General features: G+C 40.9%; 1 protein-coding gene across 1 annotated transcript; it reads left to right on the top strand.

The window, feature by feature from the left end:
• Nucleotides 1-371: 371 nt before the first annotated feature.
• Nucleotides 372-13,646, top strand: MYOZ1 (myozenin 1). The gene is made up of 5 exons (XM_066554962.1): nt 372-447; nt 1,363-1,544; nt 10,061-10,295; nt 12,429-12,588; nt 13,386-13,646. Exons 1-5 carry the CDS (start codon nt 372-374, stop codon nt 13,615-13,617), a joined length of 885 nt encoding a protein of 294 aa, XP_066411059.1. The 3' UTR covers nt 13,618-13,646.
• The last annotated feature ends 249 nt before the right edge of the window (nt 13,647-13,895 follow it).

The raw sequence follows: 13,895 nt of genomic DNA, 5'->3' as shown, positions 1-13,895 counted from the left end.
ATAATAACAGAGTATTCTTACAGCTCATGTGGATTCTGAGAGACTGTCTTGTTGCAATTAAATTGCCTCTTTTGGATGAGTGCTATAGGGCACCTTGGCAAGGCTTCTGCTGGGATCTGCTACCATATTTTGTCAGAATGCTGAGTCTCCAGAGAACCCCAGAATGGCCTGCTGATGATTTCCTGTATGGGATGATACCTTCCACTAGCTCCATTATGGGGAAGGGATAGAAAAAAACCAGTGTGGGAAAGGAAGGCTGTGTATCTTTTACCTGTAGATGGCAACTAAAAGAGAGGCAAGAAATACATTTCCAGTGTTTCATTCTCCATTTCCTTGTGTGTTTAGAGCAAAGCAGAGAACCCTTTGTGGGAATGCCCCTTGCAGGGACTCCTGCTCCTCTTAAAAGGAAAAAGTCCACTAAACTCATTGGGAAGCTGACACATGAAGGTAAGATATGCAAAACTGCACATGTAAAAATTGTTTGGATTTCAACCTGAATTTCGGCCTTTAAAATCTCACACCTTGCCTAACTGAACTCTCAAAGCAAGACATGCATTGAACATACCAGGAGGCACAGCCACAAATTTTACTGAAGCCCAGCCTTCAACCATATCACATTTTCTATCTTACAGCTGAAAAGCATTGCACACACTCGGGCCAAAAGTCAACCGAGACTGCACTCTGCAAACTTGTATTCTCCTGCAGCATTAATTTGGATGCAGATCAGTGTAAATGGACAGAAAGCATGATATTTTACAGGGGTCAATATTGCAGTGCCTAGATTTATTCTACATCATTCTCTCTCTTACAACCTTTGTTTCATACTTGTTTTCTCTCTGTGTGAGAGAGTTTCTTTAATTCCAGCACTCATTAGCTGAACAAGATAAGATCTCTTAGAGAAGTTAATAGACCAGGAAGAATATAACCTGGAACATTTTTCTTTCTACAGAATATGTGTATATTGGGTAGGGTAACTTTCCAATAAGTGTGATGTCCTTATCTTTTCTTTACTTTTGACAGCATGAGGAAGGTTTTAGAGGTTTGGAAAAGTATTCATTTGAAGCAGTGCCAAGAAATCCTGCTGCACTAACTGAGATGCTTCAGATGTGGCAGACACCCATCTAGCTCCACCCCTATGCAACTTCTCTCTGCAGATTTGCCTTGATTGCAGTCCAGAGTAAATACCAAAGATCTATACCCAAAGTGTCTTCAATGTAAAGACTTGGTGCATAGATAATGTCCTAAAATCTTAATTTAGAAGATAATTTGGGTGCTTGAAGTCACTACTGATGATAGGAAGAAACAGACAAAAGACATAGACCAGAGTGCTTCCTAAAGTGTCCCACTGTATATGTTTTGTAGCTATGCCACAAGAGGTGTCCAAGCTGAACCTGGGGAAGAAGATCAGCATCCCCAGAGATGTGATGCTAGAAGAGCTTTCTCTCCTCACCAACAAAGGATCCAAGATGTTCAAATTACGTCAGCTAAGAGTGGAGAAGTTCATTTATGAGAATAACCCTGATGCCTTCACTGACAATTCTGTGGTAAGTTGAAGATTAAGACTAAAATGCTACACCATACACTCAGGGAAAACAGGAATGGAGTGTGCCCAAGCTCTCTTCTGTTTTACTGTGTGTGGGCAGGGGGTAGGGAGGGTCTACTAGCAAAGCAGTGAAAGAAGAAAACAAAATTACATAAATACACAAGTTTTATTTCCTTTTGGCAGCAGCATTAGTCTCGTCTGGCAAATATTTGGTATCACACATACAGAAGCATGACAAAATTCAGTACTGAGTGATGAAGGAAGGCTGCATGTTTGGCAAGTGTTCAGAACTCAGGGCAGGGCTAATTGGTTTTGTACCCATTCCATTTCTTCTTTGCATGATGGCAATGATCCATCCAACTCCAGTAGACCAGTGCTATTTTTAGTCTAGGATACTTTTATGCTTTCTGCTGGACAGAGTCCTCTGCTAGTATCTGCAAGTTCCACAAGTGAAACCTCTAACCTGACTCTGAAATATTTTCAGTTATTTTGCTAGAAGCCCAGTTTGTTTTCCCCTAAAACATTTTCCTTTCAGATATGGTATATAAATACAGACATTCATTTTCTTTTCCCTTTCCCTTGCATTGGTACTGTTATAACTCCTTTCTACAGCTAGTTGCAGGTGTAAAGTCTTTTGAAGACACCTAAACTTTTACAAATGAAACTCTCTATTCACATGATTATCAGAATTCAGTAAAACAAATAGAAAATGTTTAAGGATCAAATGCATTTTGATATACCACCTCATCTTCTGATGTTCTTTAAAGTTGGTTTGGTGACATTTTATCCCTTTATGGCATCTATCTTCCAGTCCAAGGAAACTCAAGGAAAACAACAAAAGTTAAGCTGAAGAAAATGTTTTGCCAAACAAAAACACACTATCTTTTAGCATTCTGATGTTTTCAAAAACAGCAATAAGAAAATATCTGCAGTTCACTTCTAGAAATGCCAACATAAAAATCAGAATGTGGAAAGATGCCTAACAAAAAAAAAAAATTAAAATTAAACAGTAAGATTACAGATAAGGGATGACAGACCAGAGATCTAACAAGCATATCCCGTAATGTTAAACTTTGGTCAGTTTCTTCACCTCTTTGTGCTTTAGGTAGTTCTTTTCTTCAGTGAATTATCTCCCAGAAAGAATGTGAGAATGAATGGTATATTGAACTTTGGACTCCACAGATGAATGTCCTAGAGAAATGCATGCTGTTTTCATAAGTACTCAGCAATCTCAGAGTTCCTAAAACATACGAGGGCCAAGTTCATATGTGAGAATCTGCTGCAGTGAGAAGTGAGAAAATAACAAATTGATGGAATAATAAGGCTAGAGTCCAAAGTGACAAAAATTTGAGGGTGTCACTAAAGAATGTCCAATCAGAACAATCCAAAACAAAGAAGTTGTGACAAACTGACTCAAGACTGGACATGCACAGTCACTTCATGACTAACATTATAAATGCTGATGACAATTGCTTATCTTTTGTTAGCAGCTTTTTCCTACTTTGTTTATTAATCTGTGCCTGACTTTCACTCCATACCCCTTCGGTAGTGGATCTCTCTCTTTTGTGAGCACACATCTGCTCCCAGGATCTTTCAGCATGGCTGTTAAGATCCTATGCCATGGGGAAATGTAGTTGGGGGTTAGAAAATCCTTTAAAAAGCTAGGATTTTCTTTGTTGCTTTGCTGTAGGAGAACCATGTCATGGTCTCCAAACCAGGTGGCATTCTGCTTAAAATCCTCCATGATTAGCTTACAGGCCTTCTCTCCACATCCATGGAGAGACAACAGATAGCAAAACTGTATTGGTCAGTGCAGGAAGACTTTGGTCTGCCTACAGCCTGCGCTTGGGGTCAGTTTAGCAAGATCAAAACATAATTGTTACTGGTTTTTGGCTGCTCCAGGAGCTCGCTGCTTGCACCCACTGCCTTTGCAGGTAACTGTTCTCATCACTGCTTTGCTGCAGTCAGACCATTAAGGAAAACTGAGCAATCACAGCAACTGAGCCATTGTCTCGGAGAGCTGGGTGCTCTTGAGCAGGTAAAGGCAACAGATCTGCGTCTGTTATCTTCCAAACTATCAGGACAGCGCCTGACCTTAGCACCAAATAACTCTCATCAAAAAGCCCTTTTGATTGCAGTACCTGAATAGCTTTCTTTTCTTTTCCTTTCTTGCTGCTCTATCTGCTCAAGGGCAGATGCAGAAAAGAAAGCTTAAACAAAAGATAACTGTGTGAGGAAGATAATGGCAGAGTAAGAAGTCCTACTGCTACACCCAGTTACTTCCCTCTCCCAATTCACTTCCATGTCCTTTGCGCCCATTCCAAAGAAGTTCTTGTGTTTTTGAGGCTGTGGGACGGTGAAGGAATTTGAAGCTGGTGATGTGTTTTCTGCTTGTATATCATAGATTTCTTAACTGTCTTGTCTTAAAATATTCTCAGGACACGCTTAAGAAAGCAGGGCAAGGCAGGTCTGGGATGGAGTATGGACTGTTTCTTTCCCCCAGAAGAAGTTTACTAGCACGATAATGTAATATAAAAACACACAAAGAGAAAGGTTATTAAAAATAAATCCAAACCATATAAGGGGTTCCAGAATAGCCTGTGCTGTAGCCATAAACCTTCCACACAAGGGAGAAGATCTCAGCAGTCATGTGTCATTGACCCACCCTTCTGCTTCTCTCCTCCTTCTTTTCCTCCAGCCAAAAATCCACACTGGACAATCAGATCACTCTCCTTACTTGTAGCAGAGGAAACACATATACTGTGTGCACATGAAGGTCAGACAGCCCCATGTAAAAGTGAAAACCTGTCACTCTCTGTCACTGCTGCACCTCTACCCATCCAGTTAAAGGCAAATGTGGCTAAACCCCCAGTCAAAAGGACTGACCATTCCTAACATGAGTAAAATGAAATGCACCACATCCTGTAGAGCTGTTCTCAATACTGTGACTCTCTTTGCTTGCAAATATACAGTACAAGGGGAAGGTTTTAGGGAGGGGTGAGTCTGACACCAATATCCTGCCAAACAGGGAGAATTTGGGCAACATCCTCCTTGTTTTGTGCTGTGCTGGAGAAGCTGGGCTCTTCTGAGCCCTCTCTAAGTAAACCAGATGTAGGATTTCTTCTCCTCACCCCAGGCTGTGCCACCCACAGGAACTGTGATTCTCTCCATGTCTCAGAGGATATTTTCAACTTCATTGTGGAGCTGCAAGATATAATTTATTACTGACTAAAGACCACGATGAAATCCTATCTTGCTGTGTGCTCTATTACTGTATCCTCTGGCCGACTAGAGAATGAGGAAAATCACTACATTTGTTTTTTAACAGTGAAACTGAAACATGGGGTAGATTAATGAGTCACCCAAAATCAAAGATAGGGTCTCAGTCTTGTCTTTGGATCTCCTAAATCCCACTTCACTGTTCAGCAGTTAATAGATCAGCAGTTCACAGACTGCTTTCCTTCATAATGCTGAATTTGTTTGGCCTCAAATACATTTAAGATCATGTGAAACAATATTTCTTAGCCCTGCAGCCGCACTCATTATTGCCCTAACTCCTTTCAACATCCCACCTCTGCTTTTGAACCTCAGTGTAAGAGCTTGCTGTCATCAAGTGGAAACTTTTAACACCTGACTGGCAGGCATTTTCAGTTTCATGGGAAACTGAAAACAAAGCCATAGTTATGTGTCTTGGATGTTGCCATTACTCTGTCTCTCTTCCAGTAAGAATCCTTAAATATGGTCCTTCTGCTAGTCAAAACCTGTGGCTTGATTTGGGTTACATTTAGGAGACTTTCCTTTTTCTCCTCTCCTTTTTATGTTTTATTATCAGATCTTAAAACAATTAGGAAGGTAAAATAACCAATATCTAAATAGACAATTATGAGCAGTAGTACCTCAAAAACCACACCGAACCACAACCAAAATCCCCACCTTGGTGCTTTCTCACACTCATCCACAAATTAAAATAAATGCAGCTTCCAGTCATGGCAAAGCTTGTATGAAAACAAACTAAAATGTGTTAGCAATTTCTGCTGGACTTCAGGTCAAGAGGTCTCTTTTAAGCTGATACCAACTGCGAAACAAAATCTAAGAAATCTAAAGAATTGGATTACTGCTGTTCTGGAAAATGGCAGGAATTAGTATTCTTTTCAGTGCTGGACAAGAACTCCGAGCAGGCAGAAGTAGCAGGAAGAAAATGGAAGTGGCTATGTTACAAACCAAAAGTGATGCTTCAGAGCAGACAGCAGTACACCACCAACCTGCCTCAGAGATCTTACAGGATGAATAGCCAGGCATGATACAGTGTCTGAAGGAAAACAATGATGGAGAAATGTCATCATGCAGCTGCTTGGTTTATTACAGAGCATGCAGTGCTGGCTCTGTATGCCCCTTAATGTACTTGGATGAATGTCAGTCAAGATCAGTGGAGGTAAGATTAAAGGGGAAATGTTAGGAATAATTTTTCTAGGAGTTCTGTTCTTCCTAGAATGTTAAACCTCTTGAACAAACATTACAGGATAATTGCAGGCTAAAATACAATTCTCAGCTTATGACCTAAGTCGACTGAGCCAGGTGAGATTGTAACTTTAACAAAATGAGCCTTGCTGCACTGGAGCTGGATTGGTGCAGAAGACCTAGAGGTCCCACTATACCCAAAGCTGTGGAAGAGTGAACGTGGAGTCTGATGCATTCTTATTCAAGAAGTGACTGGAGTGGAAAAAGCAGAGTAACAGAAAAAAAGAGTCTTTTATTTTCCACAGTGCTCCAATTTGTTGCAGCAGTGTGAGAAAACTCTGGACCAAAATTCTGAAACACAATTTCTTTCATCCACAAAGAAAATGTGACAAAAATGATATAAAATATACAAATAAGATATGTCTAATTTTGGGTAGCATTAGATAAAAATTCCTGTTATTTAGATGGGTAAATTCAGGCACAGAAGCAAAAAATATTTTGTCTAAGATTACACAGCAAGTCAGAAATGGACCTGGAAATAGAAAGCAGGAGCTCAATCTACTGTGCCTCTCTGGGTAGCAAGTTTGAAAAAAAAATGTAAGATGCTTCTACAGCTTCTTATTTTCACCCTTTTTAAAGAAATGAGTCATAGGTTTAAGGCTATGCAATTCCAAATGAAGGACTGAGGCCCACACTTTGATAAAAACAGCAGGCAGTCTATGAGACTCTCCAAGTGTCTGAATTTTAAATCTTCCATCCCACCATTAAGGAGCATTTGAGTGGCTGCCACGGAGACGATGCAGTCCAGTAACTTCAGAAGTGTTAGTAACTACATAGGCATCAAACATTTGGGGAGCTCTTTAGCAGTGAGGTGGAAATAGAAACACATTTGGTGGCCTCAATCATTTTCTTTAGGGCACAGCAAGGAGCTGAAGGGGAGCACACGGTGTCTCTCCTGGGGACTGCCTGCAGTGACGTCAGGGCCTTGAGATACACAGAGATCTCAGCTCCATTAGTTGGATCATCTTTCATTATCTAGTTTTTATTAGGCACATGCTCTAGAGAATTCAGAATTTGTCCATCTAAGCACTCAGCCTGCAAGAGCAGGCGCTTGCTAGCACTAAGGACTTGAAAGACATGAGCCCAATTTGTTTAGCCAACCCAGGGGGCCCATCACATGAACTTGCAACAAGTGCTCTCTTATTAGAGTGGATTTAGGGACGCCCTGGGACTGATAATATCCACTACCTCCACCAATGCACAGACAGGAGGAGCTGTGTGATCTGTCCCCAGACCCAACAGGAGGTTGTCAGCCATCTCAATTGACATTCCTGGACTTCTCTCCTGGAACTCCCACCAACACAGTCAATCAATACTAACAGAGAGGCTGGTTTTATGATGTGAATATGCATATATGTAAATGTTCCACATGCTGTTAGCAGTGGCCCAAGACATGCATTCTCCTCAACTGTGAGCTCCAAAACTCTAAAATTTCACTCTAAAACTCTGACCAGAGGTGTGCTCTATGTACTGGAGACAAAGCTGTACCTATGCAGCTTTGACTATGTTGAGACTCTTGCTTGAGGCTGTCTTTCCTGAGCTCCACTGTCTTGTAAAATCTTTCAAAAAGATTATTTTCTCTTTGCTTCATGTTAATTTGAGCTAAGACAAACAATTGTGGTGACCAAAACTGAAGTAAATTATATTTTTGTTTTAGCAGGTGAGTAAACTGGGGTGTTGCATGGAAAATATCTTTCCCATCTGAATGGAGTTGCCTGCTTTTAGCAGATCAGATGTTTTCTCAGCAGGCCCATGAAGAATAGCTTAAGGCAAATCAAACTAATTTAATTTGCAGCTAAATAAGATTTAGGAATGGCTTTCCTGATACAGACCTTCTGTTCCAGAGAAACTTCATTCCTACTTAGTGATAATACTGCCATTTAAAATAACACCAGATGACAATGATGCCCCTCCCTAGTCACATCAAATACTGCTGTGAGCAGAAACACAACAGTCCGTTTTACTGCAGCTCATGTTATGCTGATGCTTTGGGACTTTTTTTCTCTTGCAGGAGAGGCATGTAAGTAACTACAGGAAAAGAGAAATAAGCCCATAATTCTCAGAAAGGGCACACAGCATGGGTGAAACTAGAAGGAAAACAGATGCAAATTTAGTTTTGAAGGTAGTGAGCAAACCAGTGAAGCATTACCCTTGCCTATATATTTACATTTTGAAAATAACCTCATTCTGACCCCTAACCCTCAAAATACCCTTTTTCAGTTTGCCTTTTTACAGCTACATAGCTGCCATGCATAATGGAGCAGATTGCCCAGTTAGCTCCTGTGCACAGCTTAATGCTCGCAATCCTCTCCCCTCTCAGTGCTTCCTGACTTTCACGGGAACATTATCTCCTGTGTTCCTAAAAAGGGAATTCCCTGCAGCTAGGAGAAGGACAGACAGTCCCTAAAGGCCCTGGGGGAACCAGCTCTGCCACTTCAGCCTGCAGCTGGCTGCCTGCCTGGGTTGCAGCCTGGTGACCTGCTGTGAAACCCTGGACACTGTTGTGGGAGACACAGGGAGCAGAGGGTTAGCTAATTCTGCCTTGAGCCTTGTGGGGTTTTCACTTCTCGACTATTTTTAGCTGACTGAACAGCTGGCCTTGGAAGCCTGTTTACAGCCTGGAAAGCTTCTTTTTGCTAAACTGTGCTAGGTGTAAGAGCCCTGAGAAAGCCTAAACCCTTTGAGAGCCATCTCTGAGGCTGCCTGAGATTAATTTATACAGGTAGAATAGCAGTATGAGGAACCACAGATTCATTCAGTGTCATTAATATGTATTTGTTGCATCTTTGTGCATCTAATACCCAATCTCCTAGTCCAACAGGAAAGACTATATGTGATATATAACCCAGGTTACTTGCATTATATAGCTGTGTGGGCTGTACTGCACAAGAGATACTTTTAAAGTCTGATAGGAGTCTAGTTTTGATGTCACTTATGACCAATATGTGAAACATTTTTCTAAACATACTATATTAGTTTCTATTCCACACAAGCATTTATGAAAGTTTCTGTGTGCAAAGACAGGATATTGTGCCAAAATGTACACCACAAGGTCAATAAATCCTGCATGGATTGTTTGCTCTTTTACTACATACTGCAGAGATTGTGCCTTCTAGCCTGACCAAGGAAGAGTGAATGGTCTGCAAAATAAGACCAACCTAATTTTATTGATGGATACAACTTTCTTTCTTTCTTAGCCTGTTGCTGGTTAGATTTGGTTTGCTAATTCACATACTGCTACAAACAAAATTCTTCCTTTTTGTTTCCTTTTTGTCATTTCCCTCTTGTGGTCTCCAGAAAGTATTTTCTGTTTTCCCAGGATGCTATTTCTTCAGTTTTTCTCAAGATGTAAATACTCCTCCCCAAGCAGACCTTCATATAGACCTTCAATGGTATTATATATACGGGAAACAGGCAAAAGGGCAGATATCTTCCTGACTTTTGTGTTGTCACAGAGACCCTGCTGTTCTGGTGACCTGTAACACTTAATTCCCACACTATAATTGAGCTGGGGTTATGTTAACTTTGACATGAAAACACTTTCTTGCCAGGCTTGCTTTCCCACAGGTTAGCCAATGTTATCTCTGTTTGGACTTCTACCTGCTCTGGCAAAAGCTAAATTTCCTTTCACCCCTCCTCTATTTCACAGTCATCATTGGTGGGGACAACACCACCCTGACCACATAAAATGACTATGAGGCGAGTGTGCTTCCATTGCCACTTCTGCTGTTCCACAGCTGCTGCTATACTGAGTAAAGGGAATAACCCACATGAAGTTCTGCCACTGGCTTTGTAACAGAGACACAGAACTGGTCAGATCACAGAGACTCAGGAGTTCACATTCTGGGACCCAACCCCAAATGAGACTCAGGAGTTCACATTCTGGAACCCAACCCCAAATAAGACTCAGGAGTTCACATTCTGGGACCCAGCCCTACAAACACGAATACACCATGTCCTGTAGCAGAGATTCAAGCACACTCTTTTCTCCTCCCCTAGGATCACTTCCAGAAGTTCATCCCGCCAGGAGGGAGCTATGGGGAAGATGCTCACGGCTATGCCCACGGGCGGATGGTGGGAGGATCGGCAGCCGGGCAGCACGGCTCCAGCACGCAGCAGCAGCCCGGGGCCTCTCCCAGGCCTGCAAGCAGAGCAGGTGCCAGAGATGGTGAAGGGGAGCATGCCGGGAAGTCATCTGGAAGTGCTGGAGAAGGAGGCGATGGTACTGACAAAGGCAAGTATCTCTCTGCAAAAATAAGAAACTAAAGCTATCAGACCAGATGCCAAGCCTACTCTTAAGGAAAAGCAAATTAATCTAATTCCTGGATTCTTCCAAACAAAGCTCCAGTGTAAAGTCTAGAAGAGTTGAACTGCTTTTAGTTTGATGGTTTTGTTTGTATTCTTCTGTGTTGCTCAACCACAGGCAGGAGGCAGAAATACCTTGCTTGGCTGGACCACAGAAATTACAGGAAACTTATCTGTTGAACTCCTAGGGCTGGTAGAGCAGTAGGCCAGTACAGCTATGCCATGTCAGTGTGGCACTCCCTTTCAAGGCTTTCACACTGACCACTACTGGAGACACTGGTATTAACTCTTTAGATCAGTAGTCTGATCTGAGTATCAGACTTGAATATCTGAGCCCTGATTTCAAATCAAAGCTTCTACCTAAAAAAAGAACACTTTTTTGATAATCTTCAGAGAGGAGCAGCAATATTTCTAAAAGTTATCTGGTAACCACCACTGGGCCACTGAGGCAATATCTTTATGAGTAAAAATAGTTTTAATTCAATTTAGTCTTTGCCTGATTTTATCCTCTGTTTAGTTTGGCCAGAAATCTCTAGAAACAAATACCTAGTATGAGAGTCAGCAGATGTAATCATCACTTTAACAGTCCCTAGAGATTAAAAAAAAAAAAAATCAAATTTGCTCGGGAGCCAGGAATAACTGCCTTGAGTCACCAAATGGATTTGTAATGGTAAAATCTTGTAAAATCCAAGTATTTTCATTTACATTCTGGAATAATGTGCATTTTATATCAAAATCAGCTTTTACATTTCCTGTGAAAAAGCAATCTGTATAGACTCTTATAGTTTTCTTACAGGAGACTTTTCTTCATTGTTATCGTGTGTGCAGGGAGAAGGAGGATTAATATCATCCTATAGCTTTCACTGCAGAGACAGATCCCAGCTGCTTTTGTTTCAACTCTAGCAATCAATTTGCTGGTAAACTGCTTAGTTTAAATACTTCACACAAAAAAGAGGGGAGTAGTTGTTTTTTTAGGGCTTTTTTAAATTAAAAAAAGATTCTTGTAAATGTCTGCAATTCTTTGAAAGCAGGGAGCCCCAGGACTTGGCATGGTTTGCAATAAGCAAGACAGACAAAGGAGGTGTGATAAAGAAGAAAGATTCAGATAATAGTGTTCATTCTTTGCCACTTACTTCATAAAGATTTGTTTTCTACACAAAATGTAGCACCAAGAAAGCACCAGAATGTCTCTCTCCACTAATCTGTTATTCTCATCTGCCCTAATCAAGCTAAGCAGATATCATTGCTCAGGGGTTTTAAGGTTTATGAAGGATGAAAATATTATAAGTGTGCTACATATCAATACAAAACTTACGTTCTTACTAGCGAGGTGGTATTATACACAGCTAGGGAAGGGAAGGGAAGGGGAGGAAAGGGAAGGGAAAGGCAGAATGAAATCCCTTGTCTAAACTCATTTGCTTAATGGAGCAGCTAGAAGCTAATCTAAAATTTTTAGCAATCAGGTGTCTGACTTTACAACAAAGTGCAGCTTTAGTCACTGATAGGATTTTAACTTCAAGTGAGATACCACATAATATTTGCAAACTGCTTTTAGCCATCCTGAGGTGATTGAGACAGACTTATCTCTAACATCCCAGTTCAGAAGGGGAAAAATGTGAATATCTGTTCATGTAAACACAAAGAAAATGCCATGTCATGTCTGCTATGATCTGACAGAAAATAAAGAAAAGTAAATGAAGAAATTGTTTGCATCTTTCCTCATATGAAGCTTCCCTCCTATTAGTGGAAGAGATGATGAGGTGAGGACTTTGGTTCTTTCTATATGAGCAAAAAGAAGAATGAAAAATTCCAAATACATGCTTTAATGCAAATTCCTGGATGAGTGGCTCTTAGACTGTGGTACTATCTGCTTTTGTGGATAAGAACAGAAGTGATGTATGTCATCTTTTCAAAACAGAAATCTAACCATAAAAGCTTGTATTGATGTAGAAGGTACAGAATATGGAAACAAAGCTGGTGCTTCAACTTCAGTAGCAGGACATAGCACAATGCAGTTAAGAGTGCCATCTAACTGGACTGCTTTACCTTCCTCTGTTTACAGATGGGAAGTCAGGAGGCAAAAAAGTTACTATATTTAAAACTTATATTTCCCCTTGGGAACGAGCGATGGGTATCAGCCCTGAGGACAAAAGTCAGTTCTCCACGGACTTACTGTCATACAGCCCCAAAGCTGATTTCCCCCACTACAAGTCTTTTAACCGGTAAGTCCTCTTAGATATTCAATGCAGTTTATTTAGCAAGAGAAAACACAATAATGCTGATCATAGCCCTCCTGTAAATAAGTTTTAGCTGCACTTTATTTTACTTAGCACAGTCTCCAGTGGATGAAATGTTTGGAAGACTACGAAGACAAAATACATTACGACCTAGAGATTTTAATTCAGATTATGCACAGAAAACCAATGCAGTTGGATAAGAGGACTTTAATCCTATTTGCCTCTCTTTCTCTCCCCATTTGACCAGGAGATGTAGCTTGCCACTGTTTTTTACTGTAACCCTTTGAAGTTCAAGAGGTCATGAAAAATACTTATGATCAGCAGCCATAGATTTCACAGCACTTCATATACAAATCAAGCTGTTTCTGCTGTTTATGATAAGCATTGAAAGTTTTACAAATATTTCTAGGACAGCAACAATTTTGCCACCCACCTCCATAGCCTCAGGTCATCAGTACCAAGAACAAACCCACATCCCACTCATTTCTGCAGTAATGCAGCCTCTGCCTGCTACGTGTACAGAAAACTAACAGGTGTGAAAGGTGTATGGTTTGATGGAGATTGATGCAACAAGAGGGAAGGAAGTGCACAGCAGCATATGTATGTGTTTACATAACTTTTAGTACATGGGCAATGGATACATCTATGTTCTCATGAAGGATTTGTTGGCCAACTGCAAGAGTAGCACAATTTAGAATCTTGATAACTTTGACTATTTATTTTATAAATCCTGTTGTCTACCTGTGCTCTGTTTGCTAACTCCATGTATTCCCCTATGCCAGGACTGCCATGCCTTATGGGGGTTTTGAAAAAGCAGCCAAACGGATGACCTTCAAAGTGCCTCAGTTTGATATCTGCCCTTTGCTCCCAGAATCTCTCATGATATATAATCAAAATTTCAGCAAAAGACCCTCCTTCAACAGAACCCCAATACCTTGGATGCCTTCAGGAGACTTCTCAGAGTACCAGACTGCGGTCAATGTGCCAATGAGTGGTGAAACAGAAGAGTTGTAAATCCCCACTGCCAAGACCTTCCCTTTTTTTCTCAGCCCTTTCTATATGCAAGTTGATAGTAAGGAGGAAAAGTGCAACTCTTGCTCTGTCAGCTCTTTCTTTCTTTTGCCTGTAGCCAAGACAAGTCCCAAGCAGGTTCTAAACTTCTCTTCACTGTACTGCTAATCTAAATCAGACACAGTTTGAGGAAAAGGAGCTTTTTATTCACCAGCACATAAGAGGCCAAGACTAAGGAAGTGTTTTTCTGTTTAGCAATGCTGCATGCTGCCTGTCTGATT

Source organism: Molothrus aeneus, chromosome 8 (assembly GCF_037042795.1).
Source record: "Molothrus aeneus isolate 106 chromosome 8, BPBGC_Maene_1.0, whole genome shotgun sequence".
NCBI lineage: Eukaryota > Metazoa > Chordata > Aves > Passeriformes > Icteridae > Molothrus > Molothrus aeneus.
Note: the sequence above shows the minus strand (reverse complement) of the source record. Positions and strands in the feature narration are given on the sequence as shown.

Excerpts from the sequence above, each read along its gene's own strand:
- MYOZ1 (XM_066554962.1), top strand. The coding sequence starts at position 372 with ATGCCCCTTGCAGGGACTCCTGCTCCTCTTAAAAGGAAAAAGTCCACT. Across the intron at positions 448-1,362 it reads TGGGAAGCTGACACATGAAG|CTATGCCACAAGAGGTGTCC; the intron begins GTAAGATATGCA and ends TATGTTTTGTAG. Across the intron at positions 1,545-10,060 it reads CCTTCACTGACAATTCTGTG|GATCACTTCCAGAAGTTCAT; the intron begins GTAAGTTGAAGA and ends CTCCTCCCCTAG.